The 24514-nt window shown below is 37.8% G+C and overlaps 1 protein-coding gene across 6 annotated transcripts in view; it reads left to right on the top strand.

Moving 5' to 3' along the window:
* The window catches only part of CADPS2 (calcium dependent secretion activator 2), a gene marked incomplete at both ends in the record, with an annotated part of 322949 nt that overhangs the window by 210002 nt on the left and 88433 nt on the right, over positions 1 to 24514 (top strand). For all 6 annotated transcript variants that reach the window (XM_082308684.1, XM_082308683.1, XM_082308681.1 and 3 more), the window contains 3 exons: positions 5032 to 5168; positions 8805 to 8992; positions 20893 to 20994. In XM_082308684.1, coding sequence (XP_082164810.1) covers positions 5032 to 5168; positions 8805 to 8992; positions 20893 to 20994 — 427 coding nt within the window. The remainder of the gene's footprint in view (positions 1 to 5031; positions 5169 to 8804; positions 8993 to 20892; positions 20995 to 24514) is intronic.

Here is a 24514-nt window from a genome sequence, read left to right as displayed (position 1 = left end):
TCTTTTGGAATGATGTCACTTACCAAAACAGCTCACAAAAGGAAAATACTCTGAGATTTCGCAAAGACCAATTATAACAGTTGTCATAAAAATGCTGTTTAGAGTCCATGTACAAAACATCAAATCCTATTTATTAAGTAGCAAGGGAGTAGCAAAGGGAGTCAAATACATAGGCCATACATTGGTATTACAAGACATCAATCCAGTGACAGCGAAGTTGGAGACATTTCCGACTGAAAGCTCCATCTGACCAAACAAGCATCACGGAGGAAGCTTGTGTGGACATTTAAATTGTCCAAGTGGAGCAGTCAGTGTTGTGTAATCAAGAAGAAAGTGCAGGCAGTTTGCCAAAGGAAGCAATGCTTTGGGATTAGTCATGAAAATATAACATTAACATTTTCAATCTATTTGGATATACCGATGATAAGCGCTATAAAATTTCTCTCCCTATCATGCTTTAATGGTATGGGAATAAATCATTCATTTCATATTTCTTTTAAATGTTGTTTGTATCACGCTCAATCTTTGAACTGGCTACAGTGGAGAGACTGTGGGAAAACCAGAATATGATTAATATTAAGGTGCTGGTGTCATAATACACACACAAGAAACACCACTGCTTAACCTTATGGTGGCATTGCTCAGTCTTGGAATAATTGGGAATGTTCTTGTAAAGTAGTTCTTTTAAAATAGTTCTGAGGTGTTTGTATCTGTATGTTCAATTAATTAAATCTTTTAGAAACAAACAGAAATAAAAGATATTTTTTCATTTGACATAGTTTGCTCAGCAGGTTTGGCAGCCTTATATCCATCATACACTTTGCCACTGGGGAGAGTGGAGTAACTCCACCCTCCCTACGTGTTCCCCCATTCCCCTTCATGTCCCATTCCTGCTTGCCTCCAACTACCCCCGTCTCCCTTTTAGAAAGAAAAGCTTAACGCTGGCCTCCACCACCTTAGGCAATCAGTAAGTCACCTTTATGCTCTCTCCCATGCTACTAAGAAACATGTAAAAACTAACTAGTATCCTCTTCCTATCTGTCCTTTGGTAAAATACTGGCAGTCCATCAGTGTGCTATCCCCAGCCTGACGGTCGGGCCATATGGGCCAGCTGCTTTCTCATGTTCTGCCACTTTGTCTTCTTCTGTTATTTCTTTGTCTGATATTTAAATGATAAGGTTCTGGGGACATAGATTGTCTCTTTGGCCCATGTTTCTAAGCTTGTAGCACTTTGGAGTCCTGGTCAATGGTCAGGAGTCGAAATGTTCCTGATGTAAGCTATCGGTATCTGTATAGAGTGGCACTTGAGGGAATGTAATGCATGTCTTGCCACTGTCTTTTGCAAAGAGCATGTGCACCTTCATCTTCATCCAACCTGTTCCAGCCTCTTCTGTATGAGTCATAGTTCCTACCCTACTACTCCCAGTCTCTAAAAATCTTTTTAATCCCTACAATACTACATTTTTTTGTCTCTACCTACTCTTCTTTCCTGCCTGCCTGAGTTAGTTCAAATTGCTTCCACAATGCTTAAACTCAAGCAGGGATGTCACTGAGAGCCACAAAAGGGAGGAGGTCGGCACTTTACAAGGCCGGTTCCTGTAGTTCACCCTAGCACAGAGTAAATGCTACAGAAAACATGTGTTTGCTTCTGGGCTGGAACGGGGCAGAGATGATGCCTAGTGATTTGGTTATCACTAGGAACCACTCGAGCATGTGCCATAAACATGGAATTCTTGGTAGTCTTAATTCACTCCACTATACTGAATCACTGAAGATGTGATGATTTTTATAGCTTTTGCAGCTGGGCTAAAATTAGAAGTTTCTTGCAAAGATGGCAAAAAGCATATGCAGATTAATATCCTTGTCTAAAAGAACACCCAAAGAATTTGCTAAAACTCCTGCAATAGCTTTTGTAAGTTTTTACCATGGTTTTAAAATATATATATTTGTCCTGGCTTCATCCAAAAAAAAAAAAGGATAGTTTTTTGGCTAACAGTTTCCAAAAGATTAAATAAATACACAACCTGAAAGAGACAGCGTAACATGGGAATAGCAGCCAAAACAATATGTTTGAGTTAGAGGCAACTTGAAAGCAGGACAAGAAATTCCATTAAGAAGGGAAGAAAATTAATTGTGAAGAAGCAGGAGAAGTATTACTGCTTCAAAGTTATCCCCAAATATCTTCCCAATATTTTCCAAGATTGAGAAAGTGTAGAGAATCAAGCAGAATTGTATTTTTTCCTAACTGTATGTCACAATATAGCAGTCTTTATGTCTTTTGCATTTGCACGTAGCTTGAACAGGACATCTAAAGCTGATTTGTGTAGGAATTTGAAAAGTATAGTCACTCTAACAATTTTTAGAAGTAGGATGTTAAATAATTTTTAAATCACAATCATATAATATTTATGAATCCCTCATAATTTTTGATCAAGTTCTTTTTTTTTAAAATCCATTTTGTTTCAAAAAGATTTACCAGTTATCTTGTATGTATAACATAACAGTAAAATAAAATGTAATGTATTACCCTAGATCTATTTTTCTATTATTTCCTGCTTGCCTACAGCTGGCAAAGGTAAGTTTTTAACTGTTTTTCTGTTGTTAGAAGATTATTCATAGCAGATCTTCTGTTACTATTTGACAATGTTATTTGTACTGTTTAATTCACTTAAAAAGATGGTGAACAGTCATGGATCTTTCTGTAGAATTAGATCTAGGAAGTATGTCTGTTTTCAAATAATATTCTTGCTTATTTTGCCAAATTGTGTAATAGTAGATTCTGCTTTCACAAGCTGCATTGTATTCAATAGGCCACCTTACGCATTGTGATCATCTAGATTACTCTATCAGAATGCTGACTCTGTTTCCTTTGCAACATCCAGTCTCCTGGTTTCAAAATACTTAATTACTTGTCAGTACTTACACAGATTTTCTTTTAAAGAAGGAGAATCTTTTATATTTGTGTAGTTAACCAGAGGAAAAAAAAATCAAGCCAGTTAAATTAAGAGATTCAGCTGTGTATAATTTGTACCTGATACCAATGGCAGAAAGAAATACTAATCCTTCTTCTTTTCTGTAATCTGTCTTACTTTAAATAATGACTCAATCAATCAGATATCCCTATAAGAAGGAAAACTTACAAGAAATGTAGAAACCAGTCGCACATTAAACAGATTGGGTGTGGAAAACTTTTATCTGTGTATATCATTTTGGGAACTATAGATAACTTCACATTGTAGTTTAGTACTTTCAGTTATGTAGTTGTATTGATAGCAGTTGTTTATCTTTGAATTAATGTGTTTAAAAACATCTAAGAGCATTTCATGTACCTATGTCAAAAATATGAGCTAAGTTTGTTATTAATGATAGGCTAGTCTAATGCTCATGGAAACATTGTTAATCTATGTAATCACATATGCTACTGATCCTTAAACCATTAAAAATACGTGCCGCTGTTTCTCTGGGATGATGGTCTCATACCTTACACCATCGACGTATTGTCATATTGTTTATTTGCTACATCCACCTTGGTGAAATCTGTCACATGGATGTGACTCTTGCTTTGACAATGCAAAGCCAAGTGATATGAATTAGTTTCTGCATCTTTCCAGGATGTGATGCTGCAGATCTTTCAGCTTGAATTAAATAATTCTCCCATCCACAAATACAGCTGAAAGTTGGACTTGACATGGATCAATATGATCTGGGGCTAAATTTCTAAATGTGACTGATTATGTTAGCATCATGCCCACAGATCAATATTGAGTTTTATTATGAACCTGACTCTATAATTGGGTTTAATCAATAAACTTTTGTCTCCTTTTCTTTAGAAATTTTAGGTTTGTACTATGCAGGTTTTCAAAATTGCATTTAGGATACACTTAGATCTATACTTTTCCAGTAACGAATATAAAAAGACCTAGGTTTGAATTTAAAGGAACAAAGAGCTAAGACCCTATTGAAAGGGGAAGTCAGTTTTTAAGTTGATAGGACTGTTCACCCCAGTACAGTCTATAGAATCCAAGACAGCTAATGTGCTAATACGTAACTAGTCCTTTTGGGCACTGTAAGGCTTTTTCTGTCCATACTTGATAGATAATTCACATTGAGGACTTGGTCAAAACATAGCATTAATGAAAGCAATCACTAGAGCTTCTCTTTTGATAAACCCGCGGGGTTTAAAGGCGTTGAAAGATGCAGTCTGTGAAGAACAATAAATTTGGGCCTTTGATTGAAGTGCCATTTGGGATGGTATGTTTTCTCGATGTATTTACACAAAAATGCTGCTCCCTTTTTCACTACTCTGCTGGAAGGTTGAAGGAGCTCTTTGCCATTACTACATTAAGGTTTGTCTCATTAAAAGCTGAGTACAAAAAGAAGGCTGGAAATGACCTAGCTCAAGCCAGTGTGTTCATTTCTGCTCCAGTTTGCCATTTGAGAAGTAGGCTTCAAGCCATGATGAATATTTCTATGAGTAGTACTTTGATCTGCAGTAAAGATGCTCTTTCTTATCTAAAGAAATAAATGCGTAAACCTTTTCTTTTTGCAATGGAGGGAAGGGTATTTATTTGGCTATTTTGCTAAAATTAGAAAGAGCACCACACAAAACCAGGAAATTATAGAACAGATTTTTTTCATACTCATAACATTGTTTTGTAAATTGTAACATTTGAAGAGCTCTACTAGAAAACCATGCTTTAAGGATTATTTTCATATGCTGCGTTGTATTTTCAGGTAGCCTTTCTAAATTGTTTTGTTTAATCTGTCAGTGTCTAGAAACTGTATTTTTTTTCACTGTTACACGCCATAGATTGGTATGATAGAAAAATAATTCAATAATACTATTTTCAGATTAAAAAACAGTATTCTATAATGTCACCTGCAAGCACCTACTTATGTAACTTGTTTCTTTGAAATATTTTCAAGACAGTTTATATATTGAGACTTATATACCACGTGTCCACTTGTGTTTGTAAATCTGCACACATGCTCATGTATTTTGTTCTGTGCATTTTTCCTTTGTATGAACAGATACAGACCGTGGTCAGAAACATGGCATGGATGAGTTTATTTCTGCTAATCCCTGCAAATTTGACCATGCTTCCCTCTTTAGACTGCTTCAGAGGCAGACCTTGGATCACAGATTGAATGACTCCTATTCTTGTTTGGTGAGTACTGGCTGGAAGATAGATATAAAGAAGTGAGAAATAGTTGTTACAAAGTAGTCCTTTCTTCCTAGTTCATTCAATAGCTGCAGTTGTAGTTGGAATAAAGGGTCCAATCGATTGGTTTCAAATTTGAAAATTATACACTTGCAAGCTGCTGCTGTGCCACTCAATAGAAAGCAAAGAGACCCAAACTGCCTCTTATTTTACCAGCTGAAATTTATCATGTCCTCTATGGAGGTTTGAATAAAAACAGAAGGTTTTGATAATGGTAAGAGCTCCTGTGGTAGGATTTACTGACACCTGTACAGGCATTTTAAGGTACAAGTGCAGTCGCCTCATGTCAGACGTTTTCACCTATCTTGTAATTCTTCATTCCACTGTGGTGTGAAGAAGGAAAAACACCAAAAGAAGGAAAGCAGAACCACAGGCAATATAGATATATGGGCATATATGTATTACATGAATTGCAAAAAACAAATGGGAGTATAATTATTAAACAAAAACAAGTGAAGTGTGATCTCCCCATCAAAATGAATGTTTTTCACATTCAAGGACAGCTGTAAAAGGTAAGATATTGGCATAACATGCTTCCATATTTGAAGGTGCAGTTACCCTTTCCTACATAACACATTCTGTTCTATGCCTTGTGGGGCTAGGAGCTGAGGATGGGGCTGTTTCTGGTTTTGTTTTCAGTAGGGAAAACCAACAATCTTGTGGAAGTCCGTCAGATTATACACACTTGTGAAACAGGTTCGTGTGGGTCAGACCTCATAACTTCCTGAGGCTTTATGTTTCACCTGATACTGTGTCTGGAATGGTGATCTCTCACAAAGGACCTAAAATGCCTCATAGCACATAATTTTTTTCACTTTACTATCCCAACAGCAACAAAAAAGGATAACTTTTTTTCCTTCTTTTTTCCATTAATCTGACTAGTCATGTAATACAAAGATAATGATGCGTTTTTTAGGTTTGTTTGCAAGTGTAAAAAAGAAAAAAAATTATTATTTCATGACAGTTGCTTCCTTTTTAAAATGCTACCAGATAGGTATGTATAGAAAAAGTTAAAGGACTCATTTTCTGTCTGTGGGTTGCACGCTGAATCAAAGAAGAGGCCCGAAGGTACATCTGTACAAAGTAATTGGCACTCAAAGAGAAAATGGTTAGCTTTCTAACAGTGCATTGGGGTCAAAATCTTTTTTTTATAATAATAGTATAGTAAGACACTTAATATAACCTTGAAATCAGGAACTTTTAGAAGAGGTTAGGTGAAATACACAGTGCTATAGCAACCATCAAGCAGATGCATTTCGTATTGTTCTTTTTAAAATTCAGCTTTTAATAAGTAGAATGGGTGATCATTTTTTGCTAAATTGCATATTTAAGGATATTTTTTAATTTAAAAAAATTGGGAATGTCAAGGTAGAGATAGAATACATGAACATAGAAGTGTGCTTTTTTTTTTTCCTGAACAGCTTATTTCCTATCATTTTTAGAAACAATGCATCCCTTTATTTCAATAAATATAGAGCAACCACACATACAACTTGTAAAAATAAAAACAAAAATGTGTAAGAATTAATATTAAGCACAGTTCTGTATTAAATTACTATATGACCTAAACTTTGATTTTGCATTCTTCTCGGTATTGGGGAGCTTCTTTTTTTTGGTTTTTTTTGCAATTATACAATAAAAAAAGTAGGCAGTTATCTAATACTCTGTAGCATATAGTTGTTACGTGTTTGTGAGACTTATGCATGGTATGGGGTTGAACAAGGACAAAGGCGACACATATTTATATGAAAATGACCACACTAAACCAGACCTCATATAGAGACTGAAGTTAAAGTAATGAATTCCTTAAAAATTTGTATGTGTGTCACAATTTTCTCCTATGAGAACATACAGAAATTTTAATAATTATTTCCTTTTGCAGTGCTAAGCGTTGCCATGCAGCATTTTGTTACGTTTTCCATAAAAATGTAGAGAGAGATCAGTGACAATGACGACGTATTGGCAGAACATCAGTCACGATAGCCACTGTTTATTATATCTAGGGATAGGATACGTGTTACTGCAGAAATTCAGTTAAAATCCCTTTTCTTTCTTCTTTCAATGGAATACCATATTTTCTGGCAAACACTGTGTAAACTACATGAGCCATTGCAACATGACTGGATATTAGTTGAAAACACTGAGCACTGTTCTGGATGCTGTAATAAAGCTAAGTGTTCTCTAGAAACAGCTGAAGCTCTTTAAAGGCAGGAGAAACACTGACTTCAAATAAATGAATCAGGAGCAAATAAATTTATGAAATAACTTTGAGGTGTTCTTGTTTGCAAATAATAAGTTAAAGTCAAGAGTTGAGGGAGAACATAAAATTTAAATTCCTGTCTCATGCAAGTCTTTTGGTAAAGTTAAAACACAGATGATTTAAACCTGGTATGAATATATTTTTAAGTACTGTTTAATAGTATTTTGGCTGATATTGTGTATAAATATTAAACATCTGAGCTAGCAGAAGCCTTCACAAGCAATAGGGAAATATTGGTTTTCGGCTACTAAACTGATGTAAATTTGTGACTTGCAAAATCATTTTGCTATCCAAGTTATTTGTATATTTGACTTCAGGTGTTTGTCAATCTCTCTTAACCATTTGGCAGGGATGATGAGAGGGAAATACCACCACAATTAAGAAAAGAACAAAGAAAAATGCTTATTCAGAACACCTGTGCAGTAGCCATGGTTTTCCAAGGTTTATGTTTGTCTCCCTGCTGCTTTTTGGAAGCGGACTGTGCTATCTTTTTTCATATTGGGAGGCAAAGCAATCAAGGCTCTTCTGTTTTACATTTCTACATCAAGAATGAATTTTTTTTTTTATGCTCTGGATTCACCGAAGAACTGGTTTTGTGGTGGGAAGGAGCCTCTACTTTGTTCACGCCTGTGTCAGGGTTACGCAATTCCAGTCTCATTAAGACTCTGCCCAAGTTAGCCCTCCGTATGCCCCAGAATATCTCATTGTTATTTAAGGTCAAACCATACTCATCTTATTCAGGTGGCTTTTAACAAACTACCTAGCTTTGTATCTCTCTACTAGTATAAGTTATTAAAAACTTGGTAAAAGTGCACGCATGTTACATAAGAAACAGGGTAAATGGTGAAATTGTGGTTCTCTCACATTGAAGTTCCAGCCACAGGGAACTGACCGTCCAGAAACTGTGTTTTAACTGTCCATGTTAATGTCCCTCACCATTACTGAAATGTCCTCTTGCAGCTTACAATTAATTACTTTAACAAAAATTATTTTGAAGTGTTAGTTTATTTTATATTAGGTTTTAATATAATTGAATCTGTACCAGTCTTTGGATGTACTAGCATGTTTTTGTAAACCATGTATTTCATAGTAGCGGTAACTCAGGACTGCAAATAGTTTCCTGACATTTACTCCTTTCAGCATGAGGGCTATTGTTGGACCTAGCTTCCAGTGCCATCAGCATTAGTCAGATATAAGTCTAGTATAAAAAGTTTATGTAATGCACATAAAAATACATGCTTCTGTTCTTTGTTGGATTTAAAAGCCGTGAGTGGGAGAAGAAATCTCAAAATGTTGTGGGTTTTTTTGCCTTTGTCTTTTAGGGTTGGTTTAGCCCAGGTCAAGTCTTCGTATTAGATGAATACTGTGCTCGCTACGGAGTGAGAGGCTGTCACCGCCATCTTTGCTATCTTGATGAATTGATTGAACATTCAGAAAATGGTTCTGTCATTGATCCAACCTTGCTCCACTACAGTTTTGCATTTTGTGCCTCGCATGTTCATGGTAACAGGTAATTTAATGGTATATTTTTAAATTCATAGCCTTAGGATGAAGCAAAAGTATTTGTAGGCTCTTGCATTCACCAGGTAGGGAAGTTGCACACAACAGAAATCAGTTCATGAAAGTTTCATCAGGGGTATTGGAGGTTCTGTACAGATTAGTATTAAAAAAAAAAACTCCTTTCAGTTTGTACTGTCTTAATGCAGTGTGTTTTCTTGGGCGTTATATAGACAGGCGGATTCAAGGCTAAAGGATATCATCCTGTTAAAAAGGTAGTCTTCTGCATTTTGCATTTGTGTTGTGTTAGTGAATGGTGCTTCCAGTGAACATCACGAATAATATTGCAGTTCAAGGGAAGCTTTGACTCTTTTTCTACAGTCTGTAGCTTGGCAACTAATCATACTCTACTGAGTTCTTCTGGCTGTGCTACCACAGGGAAAAATAAACATATATTGGCAACGTGGTGTGACCCCCAGCCAGGAAGAGCTAGGGCACTTCTGGAATTCTTTCCACTAAAGGGTAGGCTGCTTGGTCACAGTGGTGCTCTTGGGATGATGTCTTCCTTCCACTTCGAAGCAACAGACTTGGAAAAAAATTAAGTTGTTGCTTTGCTGTGCTACACACATTCTTTAAAAGAAGCTTTTGCTTCATCTGTGTCCTGTTCCAACTTCTGAGGGAAGTAGCTCTGCTGTTGAACAGCAGGTATTGGAGACAGGATCACTGGATAGCTCAGGCTGGAAGGGACCTCAGGACGTCTCTAGACCAACTTTCTGCTCAAAGCAGGGTCAGTTGTGAGGTCAGACCAGGTTGCTCAGGGCTTTATCCTGTCAGGTCTTTACCCGGTTTGAACCTGTCTTATTTCAGTGTAGTTATATCTGTTGTCTCTTGTCGACCTCCCAGTCACAGCTGGGGGGCTGCATTCAGTCCCCCTAGACACCACCTATTCTCCAGGCTGAACAAGCCCAGCTCCCTCAAACCTCTCCTCAGAGCAAGTGCTCTGGCCTCTGACTGTCATGGTCACCGTCCACTGAACTTGCTCCAGTTTATCCATGTCTTCCTTGTACTGAAGTGGGGAGTGGGGTAGGCAATCTATCAAATTGTAGGACAACAGGCATTTATACCCTACTGTGCACACTAGATTTGTAGACTGCTGTAGGAAATATGTTTTAAAAGTTCAAAAATAACAAGGGAAAACCCAATAGATCTCCCCCTCTCAACTGATCCAGTCCTGCCACTAGGGGAAAATTTGCTCACAGTCCCAGAAAGCAATTACTGTGATGCTGTCAGTAAATCCCCAAAACTGAATCCTGGTAGGGATCAGGAGAGACAGAGTTTTTCTTCCCAACATGTATGCCTATGTTGCCTTGCAACCAGTCAGTCATAGAGGCCGTTTTACTTGTCCTCAAGCCAGCAAAGAAGGGACAATCCTTAAAAAGGATATTGTTTCCTTCATTGGCTCAGACAAAGCCTCATCTGTGAGAACAGGAGCTGGGCATTTGTGACCTGAGTGATTTGGTAGTGGGAGATTAAAATTATGTAATCCTTGATAATAATATCCAAACTTAAAATGTTTTTGAATGTGCCTGAAATACTGCCAAGAATCTTAACGTTCATACTGGTAAGTTAGGAGATTTTCTGGCTTTTACTTGGTAACCTATTCTCTGTAAAAGCATGCTTCTTTTGTTAGTTCCTGAAGAACCTGACACATTCGTATTTCCTATTGAGTCTAAGTCTTTGTTGTTTCTAGCCTTTTTATTACTGGTTTCAACCTAACAAGACAAATATACAGTGATAATTGCTCAAACTTATTTCAAGAATTCAAAAGAAAGGTAGATACATTTCTTTTTATTTCATAATTTAAGTGAAGGACAACAGTGCGTGCAGTGCATGAAAATATCTCAGGGAGCACATCATTTACACAGTGGTAAGCACTCTGTTTGTATTCTGTCTATTCCTTCTGTACAGATATTCTCTGAATAGCATTATGAGTGTTTTAGGAATAAAAGAAGTGTTGAACAGAGAGGGTCTGACTAGAACTGAGATATTGTAATAACGAAGAAAAAAGAAACATGAAGAAAGAAGAAAAGTAAGTCAAGGACAGAAGCAGACACACTCACTGAGGATGACAGACACACATATACGCACATAATACATCCACTCATTCATCTGCTGCGGCACTAAGAAATAGTAAAAGGGAAAAAAGAAATTCACAGACAATGCACGACAGGCCAAAGTTCTAGGCTGATCCCTGGCGTTATACATCTTAGTTTTATAAGTCAGGCTGAGAATTAGAAAGGCCACACAACAAAGACAAAGAGCTTTATACTCTGGGCATGATGTATTCAATTTATATTTCACCTTTACTTCACAGAGAGATCTTAGACCTTCCACTAGCCTGAGAAAGATCATCAAAAATGATCTTGAAGTCAGGTGATGGAGGAGCATGTAGAAATGCAGCCGTATCTGTAGTTCAAATTATCAATTTCTTTTAGGCATGAATTTTAGAGTAGCAGGCAATCTAGTGACATCAGTCAAATGATCAGACAAAGGTGTCACTCGCCTTCATTTCTGGTAGTCTGGTGAGGAGAAACTCAAGCACAAATCGGAGCAAACCTACAAAATATACCAGGGCCGTACCAGGACATATGCTGAGCACACCAATGGCTACATCTGATTGCTACGTAGAACGGGTGCGGAAGCAGTCTCATACAATGGACTCCAACTCTCCATTAGTCATAGGCACTCTCTAAGATCCCAGGCATGATTGTGGGATTGCATGTACTGAATACTGCTCCCAGTAAACACTATGAACAAGGCTGAATCAGCTTTGGCTATTCCCACCATTCATATGTCACCAGAACTCTTCTGGCAGATTTTCAACCCTCGGGTATCCCTTACGCTCTTTTGCTGCACCCTAGAACTTGAAATATGAACTCTGTTTCATGCTGCAGGCTGTAATGCTCTTGCAGGCTGTAAGACAATAGCCGTGGTTTTGTTTCAAAACACCTGGAATAAACACATAAAAGTGAATTGTTGTCCTAGAGCTTCAGGGACATCGTGGAGCACAGAGGAGACGTGAACTGAGCTCTGGTGTAGGCAGTATGCAGCAGACCTTGCCACCTGGTCTCAGGAGCAGAGAATAGTCCCCAACTGTTTTCTTTCCTGAGATGAAGACAGATGTAACAAGTTCTGACAGAGTTATCAAGCACGCTGGCACTTACTGTGTCTCATGCCAATGTTTGTGGTTTGGGAATAGAAATGTTTATGCAGGGTCGAGCACAACATGCTGAGTTCTAGACTGAGGAATTCAAGCCTCATTCATGCCTTTCCTTTCCTGCTGGGAAGAGCATTACAACTGGCCTAACAAACTGCTTACGTAGAAAAGGTATTTCTGCTTTTGTGGATGACATTCTTAAGACATACTCTTCCTGAATAGCCAAAAAGCAAAATATTTTAGTAAAAGGGTAGCCTTGCTGAGTGCTTAAACAAAAACACATCCTTGTTTCTGAATCAACTGGTTCCTTTTCCTCAAGTAAATAAAATCAGCTTCCACTGGCTGTGCTTCTGGTGCTATGTAACTTTACAGCAGCATCCCCTTTGACTTCCCTTCAAAATGTTTTTCTTCTGAAATTTGCCACTATATGGTCCCCATCAAAGTCATTAGTTCACAAGCGAACTTTTTGCACTGCAGTTATGCATACACTTGTGTGTCTCTGGTGAAAGTGAAATGGGCAGAACAAGGAACTATAGGATATTCCTGAATGCTGACATTTCAGTCTAAACAGTCCAGGTAGGAGTTATTGTTTTCTTCCCCATCACGTTCACTTTTGTCTACTTTTCATGCTGTGACTTCTATTCAGTCCCTCTTGTCTGAAATGGATGCTGGTGGGTATCACATGAAGTGCAAAGTGACTTCTTTCCACCTGCTGAGTTACAGACTGAATTGAAAAATTCAAAATTCAAGCATATTCCCCAGTTATACCTTTTTCTATTCAGAAATAAAGCTGATTTATTGGAAGTTCGTATATGAGAAAGGAAGGTGAAAGTAATGCTACAAAAATCAGTTTATAACTGAAGATAAATACTTTCTGCCTTCATTTTGAAATCTTCAGTGCATGTGTGTTTGCATAGAAGAACAGTCATATTGAGCCAGGGTTCTTCTAAGCCAGCATTGACCTGCTTGGAGTAAGAGAAGGACAAGCACATTCCTCTTAGTGCTCTTTCAGTTTCCAACTCTTTGCAGCTCAGAATATGCCTGTTTGGTAACCTGGAGTGAGTCTGTTCAAGGTACTTGTCCATTGCACCCCTGAACCTGTGTAAGTCCTTTGCACCCTCAGCACCTTTGGCAGCAAGTTCCACAACTCAGCCTCCTCTTGCTTGAAGAACTCTTGCTTTGAACTTGACTCCTACATGTCTCTTTTCATTCCCTGTTGCTATTGGAAGAGACGGAGGAGAGACAAAAAAAAATCCTTCACTATTGTCTCTTTGCTATTTAAGATTCAATAAGTACGACTGAACTGTGCATTGATTACACTGGATGGATGTTTTCTGCTAATTCTTTACCCTTTTCTAGTAACGTTGATTTGCTTCTTTGACTTCTGCTGAACAGGTATGGTTTCGTGGAATTATCCATCATAACACCAAGATCTCTGTCCTGAATAGCAGCTGATTTTTCCTTATATTTATCTACCGTGGTCATTACTTACGGTTTTATTGCTACTTGATTTCATGAGGTCCTTCTGGAATTCCACGCTATGCCACGTAACTATCATTACAATTACATTTTCCATCATATCAGTTCTTAGCTGTTCGCCAGGTCATTCATGAATACTGTAAAATAGCACAGGTCTCGGCACAGATCCCTGCAGAACTCTACTGATAACTTACCTCCACTGCAGGTACTCACCATTTATTCCTACTCTCTCTTTTTTCACTGTAAATGTAAGGACTTTCACTCTTACTCAGTGGCTGCTTAATTGCCTTAAAAGCTTTTGGTTAGGGACTCTGACAAAAGATTTTTTGAAATCCAGGTACACGGTATCAGTCAGGTCACACTCATCCACCTGTTTTTGGTCCCTTTAGCGAACTTCAAGAAGATCAGAAGGTAAGATTTCTCTTCCTTATGGCTTCAAAGCCATACAGACTTCTTCACAATAGGTAATATTTACCCAATTTTCTTCAATTTTATCCTTATATTATCATTCCTTCTGATTTTTTGGGATGTAATGCTTACTGGCCGGTAGTTCCCCCAGCCTCCCCTGGAAACTTCTTCTGATTTTAAATTGATCTCATGTTCCTCAGGAGGAAGGCAGTTCTCGGTGAGCACTTTCACACAACCATAGGCAATTCAGTTCTGGCCCTGGCAACTTGCTAATGTTCATTTTCTAATTTGTTCCATAAACTTTTTCTCATTTGCTTTAATTTTGGACAGATTCTGTGCTGAAAATAAAGATTTTTTTGCTGTGAACAAAAAAGAGTTCCACCATAGGAATCTTCTTAATTTCCTTCATAATAAACAGCAGCGCAAAGAATTCGTTTCACATCTCTGCAATAGCCTCACCCTCTCTGAGAGCTCCTTTTAGATCTTTGCCATCATTTGGCACTGTAGACTCTCCAATAGGCTTCTTGCTCCTATTACGCTTGGAGGAAATATCTTAAAGTGGAGTAAATGAACACATATGAGAAATGAAACTATGAAAACTTCAGAGTGCTATGCATTCATATATTTCTTTTCATTTTTCAATGTTTTGTGACAAGAACCATTTATTGCAATTTTACATTTTCTGTCAAGTGATAAAAGAATGTCCAGAGAAATCATCCTTTTCAAATCTGGGACACGGAACTTTGTAAAAATAAGGAAAATAATATCATTATATTGCTCTATGTCTTCTAATCATTTTTTGTGGAGCTTCTGAATAGATATTTCCTTCTCTTCTGACTAAATTAACTCTAGAGTTAAAGGAAGGGTGTCTGTATCTTGCTGGTTTCTCCTTCGTTTTATGTCTTTCATAAACAATATTTAATAAGATTTAATCTAAAAGTCAGTAGTTTCACAATTTATCTGCACATGGTCACCATCTGACATGAAAGGTTTTGTCCGGCTGATCTCTTCCCAGGAGAGTTATGTTTTTATAAGTATAATTTTGTGTATAAAAATATTTGAATAGCATGTAGACTTCTTAGATGGTTTTCCCAAGAAACCATTGCTAGCAGGATTTTGTGCAATCTTTCGACTTTAAGCAGTTGAAAATGCATCCTCTTTCTGCTGTTCTTCATATTCACTCTCAACCCCCCCATGTTCTGTCTATGTTGTGATGGTAGCAGGTGAAAGGTCTTCTTCCACTGGATTTTATTGGCCATTGAGCCTTCTGCTTTAATCTTAGATCTGTTCCAAGGCTGTCCAACAGCTGGAGGAAGGAGCCTGAGATCCCTTACAGGGCTGGATCTTTAGGGAAGTGTGTTATATCAGAAATTATATTCCATCAGTCTATCAGCATCTTATATAAATTCTCTCTCCTGTTTGATACAGCATCTAGAGACTTAACAGGAGTCTTTTGGGTTTGTAATTTGTTTTATTTTTCTATCAGTCCTCTATAATGGAAATGGTGAGAATGGATTTCTCATACTCAAAAACGTGTTTTTATTCAGAAGTCATTTATTATCAGTCACCATTTCCCCAGAATAATGGAATGAGAAAATACAGCTTTTAGGACTGATATGCTATGTAAGTTTGTTCTTCTAGATGAGAAGCAGTGTTCTCTCAAAACTGGAAAAGCTAGTTGATCCTTGGACATTTATATCCCTTTTCTTCAAGTGAATCTAATCTTCCCCTTTTCTAAGGCTCATTGAGCAATGCTGAGAATAGAACTTTTTCACTAGGTCTCTCAGTTTTATGTACTGCCCTGTGCCAAGCGTCTTGCATCATCCAGTTCATCCTTTGTTTTTGGAAGCTGATCATCTCCAACGTATATGGAGCACAGAGGGAAGTAAACCTGCTTTAATCTGTATCTCCTTTGTAAGTGATTCACGTATGAGCATCATACCCCCAAGCCTCTGTTGTGAGGCCTCTCTAAATAGTTACATTTGGGGTTTTTTTTAATTAATGTTGTTCAATTAGTGACAGAGCTTTCTGTATGTTACTGTTGTAAATAACCACAAGAAAGTTATCAGTAGAGTTCTCCTGAGTTCAAAACCTAGAAGCAAAGTTCTTCGCCCTGTTGCAGGTACCAAGTGAAGCCAAGTTGACCTCACCTTGGGTTTAAGGAAGGATACTGTCCTGTGTTGGAAAGTGCTAATAACTATAATAACGTTATAATAAAATGTATCCTCACTACAGTATTCACAGAGGCATGTTTTTCAACATATCAAAACAAATCTGCTTCTGAAAAGCCTCAGAGAACTTGTCAATAGAAAATTAATCACAATTCACACATTATTAAGAAGTATTAGAACAACGTTCTGCATATTTAAGGTGATACTTGCCATCTTAGGCAATGAAGGAACACTAATGTTATTACATACTCTCACCTTCCCTAAACATTATACATTGTTTTGTCATTAATTTCAACTGATTAATGCCTATGCATACCGTTATACTTTGGGTAAAATGATATTACATTAGCACATGCTTAGCTTTTCAGTAGAAGGGCATTAATGAATCCTACCTAAAATATAACTGCATAAAAGATCATTAAAATTAACCTGATTTATCATCTTAATCTGTTTTAGTGGCCTTCAGAACTGGTCTTTTTCGTTCACTTGTGAAAAAGAGGCTATGACCTGTAAGCAGATGTAGGATCAGCCTGAGAAATGCATACAGCAGAAGGCTCTATTGTGCCATTTTTTTGTCAGAATGCTTGAAGAACAGTTAATATAAACAACAAAATGCTCGGTCTTCAAGTGCCTGCTGGTTAAATCTATGTTTAAATGCCATGTGATAATTTGCTCTCTTCATTTTCTGTTAATAAAAAGACGTCTGCTCTGCCTGCTTCTAAGCTGATAATGTAAATCATTGTTTTTCTTAGACTTGTCTAACATAAACCATGGACTCTGCAAAAGCCTTAATTAATACAATTGTATTTTAAAGGAAAATTTGGGTATTAAAGTCCTTGGATATTAAAGTCCTTTAAATAGATAATAGAAAATTCTAAACAATTTAATCATCTGTTTACTAAGAAACAACAAGTCAAACTTTTATCTTGCTAATTTGAAAATTGTCACTGTTCTTTCATTTTATTGTGCATCCTGCTGAATTTAAAAACAAGTGCTCTTAGAAAGCACTGAAGTCTTCTAAAACAATTTGTTTCTAGCAGCCAAGATGACATTTTTTGGTTTTCCTACACCCTTGAAATGTGGTTTACTATATAAATGTCTTGAAGTAAGACCTTAGCTGAAGTATTTTTCCTGTATTTTGTTTTTCATCATAATTTCTCATCTTTCTCTGGCAGATTCTCTTGGTCAGCTTTACTGTTCTCATCTGTGTATGTGTGTGTGTGTGTACATGTTAGAATATCAATCTGTACACTCCTCTTCTCGTACTCTTTTTTTTTTCATGACAGGCCGAAGTGATGGTGTATGTTTTTAATGAGGAAAGCTTATTGAAAAGACTTTAAACATTTGTAAAATATACAAATATGCAAAAAGCACCAGTATCAACAATGTTCCAGAGGAAAAAAGAAAAGTCAATCATGTTCAGTTAGTATCTCGCAAGGCTGTCTCAACAGAACAGTCTTGCTTGAGGTAACAGTTTGCTCTCTCAGAGGCCACTAGGAGAAGCTGTTTCCAAAGTTGAGGGCTTGAAACACTCTACAGTCAACCCAGTGTCCATCATACCTAGTTCCCATTGGAACTGGAAGACCATTTTTATCTCACATGCCATAGCTATTCACAAGAATCTTAACCCTACAATGCATCAAGTGACCTCTGCAAATTTTTACAGGTTTTAAGACCTCTAGACGTCAAAATATTTCTAGAGAGTACTCCAAGCCTTAAAGGATTATATCAAGCAAGGAAAAACAGTCCATTCCCAGAGGAAAACCTAAACCCACCACATAATCAATTGGCTTCCCTAGAGTAACTGCCATCAGGACAGCAATCTTGCAAGCTTGTCACAGTAAAAGTTTCTTTAAAAATTCTGGGCAACCTCTGGTTTTGGTGTCATTATTTAAGTGTGTTATGGTCGAACAGCTACTTCCCACTCAAATTTACTAGCTCCAGTTCACGAGGTGTTTATTCCAAATCTCTTTTGATATTTAAGTCTGAGTGAGTTAAACAATTTGAGATGTGACCAGAGACAACATTACATCTGTGCCAGTTAGACTGTGATCTAAGCAGACAAGACAGGCCAACCCAAATCCAATTGACAGAGTTCTCAAAAAATGGAAAACTAGTATAAGTGTGAGAGAGACGGCTACTCAGGTTTTGAGTGTTCACTGTTTCACCTAGTTCTCTAATCCCAAAAGCAGTTCTGAAGAATAAGGAGGAAAAGAATGTGGAGGGAAGGAAATTCACTCTCCCCTTACCTTCTTGAGAAGATAATGTTAAAATGAAAACTCTTCTTAAGACAGTCCATCACTTTTCTTGGCTGAGTTCTTGAAAGAGATGTGTCAGGCTGCAATAAGAAAGCTGAATACTGGCTTTTAATTGAAAAAATCAAGTCCAAACCACTATACATAACATTTGGGGTAGTAGGAAAGGCGCATTTGTTGTTGTTTTTAGCTGCAAAATAGTGCTTGCATAGTTTATGGTTGACTTAAACCTTTGAAAACTAAATGACTACTTGAGTCTGATGTTCTTGTCAGGCACAGTAATTTGTAAATAAAAATAACCAGCTCAAAACAGTGCTATTTTATTTTATTCTCTCTTTAAAGCAATTAGAGAAAAAGATCTAGAAGAAAAAATGAGTTAGAATTTTGAAACTATTTGTCTATTTTTTCTCTCTCAGCTCATCTCAGAGTGAGATTCTTTTTTCTGTGTATTCTTTTTTCTCAGGAGTAGGTAGACATTCCCAAGAGTAGCAAAAAATGATCACCAGCACAATATGTGTCTCAGAACTGTGTTGCGAAAATGCATTTTTACGTTCTGCTTGTTTCAATAAGGCTAACAGGAAGAAACAAAATAATGAGTCAGAGTTTGTGCTGTTTTCTAAAAGCATGTTTACAAGAGACAAGTTTTTCAGTGCTATAGATGGTACATTTTTCTAACACCTTTTTGTGTACTCTTCCTTTTTCTTCTGGGACATTTGCTTCTATCCAAACATCCACTGAAAATATATTTAACAGTTCTGAAAATTTTCGGTGTTGTCAGCAAGGTTCTTTGTGACAACAAACTCAGTGAAGTGACAGGTCGCCGGTACGTAGTGATCGTAGCCTTAGTGCAGGTTGACAGATATGACATCCTACTGGCTCACCTTTTTCACTTACTGTTATGTGGACCTCTAGGTCTTTTCTGTCATATATATGACATGCCTCAGCAAGGTTTAATATGACAGACCTATTTGCTTTATCACTCCAGAGCACGATCTCTCCTGACAATGAAATCAGACAGTGCAATTTACTTAAATTTGAACCCGTTCCATCTGTCAGAAGGCTGAGGTAAAGTATCCTGGCATCCATCAAAAGAGAGAAGATAAGTTATTTGCTCTTTCACATCAAATTTATACAACAATATATTGATGTGCCTGGTTACTCGTATCTCCACCATATCTGATTTTTATTGTTGTCTTCACAATAATTTAAGGAGGTCAGGCATTCTTTCCACCTTGACTTGACAGATCACAAATATAAGTGATTTAAAGAGTGACAGAATTGTTTATGTCATGAGCAGGTAGCAACTTATCCCTCCTAGATTTAAGTATAGTGGAGAAAGTTAAAGAAACAATTTAGCAAAACAATGTTGTCTGTCTTCATGTCATTTTACTACAATTTTCTCAGTTCTGGAAACATTGAGATGCAGTTTTGGAGGCTCTGGAGGAGGTACAGGTTGGATCCACGCTTAATGTCAGGGTAGTAAACTCAGGTGGGAAGCAGTAGCTGTTTTGTTACCCTGGAGCTAGAAGTTGAGAGAGCAACAGGAAATTTTCAGATACTTCTTTTTAAAGTATGCTGTACATGGGGAAGTTGTGACTGCATGGCAAAAATGCCATTTGGGAAATGTGTCTTTAAATGTCATTGATTTTGTCATTATTTTAATATAAATACATTAATAAGACCTTTAGGCTAAGACTCTAGTGTGTGCTTAACGTACTTAATACAAGCCTTATTATTAATTATTGGGACTTAAATTTGATGTTTAAAAAAATGCCAGTGCTTTTGTTTTTTAAAGACTATTTATTTGTTGCATCCATTACGCTATATTTATATGGAAGTCTTGTTTCCATGCTGCTATGGGATGGGGGATCAAAAATCTATGCTCACTCTAAGCAGGGGGTTTCCTAGGTGTTGCCTGCTCTGACTTTTCTCACTGTAGTTTGCCTCCCACCTTTATTTTAAAATCACTTTCAGCCACATTGTGCCTCTGGGAAAATACCTGAAAGATTCAAGGAGTTGAAATTCAGTAAGATCCGAGTAGGCCCCTCTATTGTGCCAATACTACTAATTTTCTTGAGAAAGGATATTATACATCTCTGGGAATTATTTGGGAGAAATATACGCTACCTTGTGTTCATATTGGGATCAGGTAGAAACTTAGGACTTGAACTTAAAAGTTCAGCTCAAAAGTTAAATTGTTTGTCTTGTTGCAGTCTGTTCTTTAACTATATTCACAAGTTACTGTTCATCCTTCAAGGCAGTGGGAAATGGGAAAGGAGAGTTAGCATGCATGTTAACTGAAAGCTTTAATAATAAATATCACTGTTCAAAGAGGAATCGGCGTGAAGAGATATCAACAATTATTAAATACTTAATATTACAGGCCAGATGGAATTGGAACAGTATCTGTTGAAGAGAAAGAAAGGTTTGAGGAAATTAAGGACAGACTTTCCTCCCTTTTAGAAAACCAAATAAGCCATTTCAGGTGAGTGTATCATTTATTCAATGAATACTAAGTTTTTTCTGGAAGAATTTTCTCATGGTGTTCAATTTTGGTCTTGAACAAGTGGAGTGAAAATAAAATAGTCTACCTGCAAAAAATTTTTTAATATATTAAATATGGTATAATTTATTTACATAAAGTGATTGTGCTTAAAATTTATTTGTGTATCATGTGAGTTGTATTTTTCTGTGGTTGAAAAGATTGTGCAAGAATATAGGCCTGATTTTTGTCGATCCGTTTAAACTTTAAGCTTTCTATAACTCTGAGAAAATTGTCTGAATGAAAATGACTGAGCCATACCAATTTCTGGATTATTACTGATCAGAAAAATCTTATGAGTAGAGAACATCTTTGATAGATGGCAGCTAAAAATTTTCTAGCTGTCTAATGTCATTTTCTTGGTTTCATAATATACTTATCTTCCCTAAATCAGCTAAGGTCCATCATCCTCAATAAAGAGTTTATCATATGTAAGGACTGTCAATTCTAGTAGATGTTTAGGGAAGGAGTACAAGAAACAGAGCAAACTTGGGGTGATATTTCCTTCTGTTTTCTAGCAATTGATGGTTTATGAAGCTTAGCATAAAAATAGCATTTAGACCACCAAATCTGTTAGTTTATAACACTAAGCCAACTTACCTGCCATCATTCTGTCAATCTAATCCTTTCTTAGAGTGTATTTATAGAAATAAATACCGGTCATGATTCACATGGGGTGGTGTTCCCCAGGGCTCAGTGTTGGGGCCAGTCCTGTTCAGTATCTTTACTGATGATCTAGATGAGGGGATCGAGTGCACCCTCACTAAGTTTGCAGACGGCACCAAGTTGGGTGGAAGTGTCGATCTGCTGGAGGGTAGGAAGGCCCTGCAGAGGGACCTGGACAGGCTGGATCGATGGGCCGAGGCCAATTGTATGAGGTTCAACAAGGCCAAGTGCCGGGTCCTGCACTTGGGTCACAACAACCCCATGCAACGCTGCAGGCTGGGGGAGGAGTGGCTGGAGAGCTGCTTGGCAGAAAAGGACCTGGGGGTGTTGGTTGACAGCCGCCTGAATATGAGCCAGCAGTGTGCCCAGGTGGCCAAGAGGGCCAACGGCATCCTGGCTTGCATCAGGGATAGTGTGGCCAGCAGGACCAGGGAGGTGATAGTGCCCCTGTACTCGGCACTGGTGAGGCCGCACCTCGAGTGCTGTGTTCAGTTTTGGGCCCCTCACTCCAAGAAGGACATGGAGGTGCTGGAGCGTGTCCAAAGAAGGGCAGCAAAGCTGGTGAAGGGTCTAGAGCACAAGTGTTATGAGGAGCGGCTGAGGGAGCTGGGGTTGTTTAGCCTGGAGAAGAGGAGCCTGAGGGGAGACCTTATTGCTCTGTACAACTACCTGAAAGGAGGTTGTAGAGACATGGGGGTTGGTCTCTTCTCCCAAGTAACAAGAGATAGGACAAGAGGAAACGGCCTCAAGCTGCGCCAGGGGAAGTTTAGGTTGGATATTAGAAAAAACTTCCTCACTGAAAGGGTAGTCAGGCATTGGAACAGGCTGCCCAGGGAAGTGGTGCAACCACAGTCCCTGGAAGCGTTCAAAGAACATGTGGATGTTGTGCTTAGGGACATCGTTTAGAGGTGGACTGGGCAGTTAGGTTAACAGATTGGACTCGATGATCTCAGAGGTCCTTTCCAACCTTAACGATTTTATGATTCTATGAATTTTTTTGTCTCTGTATCACCTTATGACAACTAGTTCCACAGTTTAAATAGTCCTGTGTGAAAGAGCTTTCTTCTGTTTGGCAAGGTTGACTATAAGTTTGTTGGATGCCCCTCTGGTTTGATGAGGTAAGTGTCTAGTATTCATTGGTACCTGTCATGTTCATAACGAGGTTGTTGGGGATTTTTTGAGCATAGAGGACATAGCAGTCTTCACTTGAGACTTCATCTCTGTATTAAACTGAAGAGAGCTAGGATTCTCCTTGGAGAGTATTCCTTTGGGGAAAAAATGATGGTCCCTTCCTTTATTTCCTTTAAAGATTCTTCCTTGACACATTTCCTGTTTCCTGTCTTCCATGGGATTAAATAGCTCTTGCCATAGAAGCGATACAGAGCAGCATAGGACAGAGTGCTTCCTACCCAGGTCTTGGAAAGGCAGGAGGAGAGTACTAACAAAAAGAGCATCATCTGCACAGGGAAGGAAAACTTGTTTCTGTGACAATCTTCTCATGCTTGCTACAAAAAAAAAAAAAAAAGAAGGAGTATCAGAGCTGGGAGAAGACCTCTGGCCTGTGATTGGCATACTTACGACAATATCCTGTCAAGTTTATGGTAGAAACGCAATCGCTGTAATTTCCAATGACTATAAGTACTTTTACTCATATACAGTGGTGAGGTCAGTGAGAGTAGCTGCGGTCCAAAAAATATTGAAGCAGCAGAAGCCTTCTGAATATGTACAGAGAGAGGAGGGAGATGGGGAGCAAGAAGAGAGGCTAGGCACCTCCGGAGTAATTCTGTTCACCTTCAGGCCTTCACATGCATGAGACTAATTAAAAAATGTATAATAATGTCTAAATACTTATTTCGAGTTGGAGCAAAAAGGTAAAACACGTCATGTCTGCTTACCTATACATTAGAGTATGTTGATGAGCTTGGGCTGTATCAGTGACCATAGGATCTTTCTGCCTCAGTCTTGGTGGCTTTTGAGGGAATTCAAACAATGTTAGAAACTCCTCCTTGAGAGCAATTAAATGTGTCATTCAAAGATGAATGCCTCCATCCTTCAGAGGACTCTTAAGGTTTGCCTTAAAATCCTGTTTAATTGAGATAGACAAAGAGTGCTCTGCCAGGTGAAGAGCAATTATTATATCTTTCTCTGAGGAAATGTTAGAAATAAAAAAAAAAATAGGTGGAATGTCTGGATTTAAAGGAGGATACTGGCATAATGCTAGTAGAAGGAAGAATCAATAGTGCCCTGGAATCTGAATTTATAAAGCATAAATAGTCACAATATAGGACATCCTGATAAAGAATTGGCATTAGATTTTAAAAGAAAACATAGACTCAAATAATGTAAAAAGATTACCTGTATCATTAATTAACACTGAATAACCTTGACTGTGAGATTGCTTTCTTAAGAAAACATGGTATTAAAACCACTCCGTATTTTAGTCCATCAAAATTGTTGTGATAACTGTGAAATGCTGAATATTTTGAAAAATACATTCAGCAGTAAAGATTGATGCAAAGCATGCATGGAGTTTCTCTGCTTTGGCCTTACTGTCCCTGAGCGCCCTGTATTCCTTGGCAGCGGGCAGTCCCACCATCTCCCAGGCTGGCTTCCTGCTTCCGCTGTTCTTCCCACTGTCAGCTGGAGCATCCATGCTGGTTACGTGTGCCCTGCAGTATTTTAGAGGCTTTCATGTCCTCCTTGGTTGGATAGGTTTTACAGTTTTTAAATGCCAGATTCTCTACCATAACCTCTTTATCTTCCTCATGGAGTCACATAGAGGGGTTTCTGTTTGTTT

The sequence above is a fragment of the Platalea leucorodia genome (genome assembly GCF_965183815.1).
Source record: "Platalea leucorodia genome assembly, chromosome: 4".
NCBI lineage: Eukaryota > Metazoa > Chordata > Aves > Pelecaniformes > Threskiornithidae > Platalea > Platalea leucorodia.
This window is presented reverse-complemented; position numbering and strand designations above follow the sequence as displayed.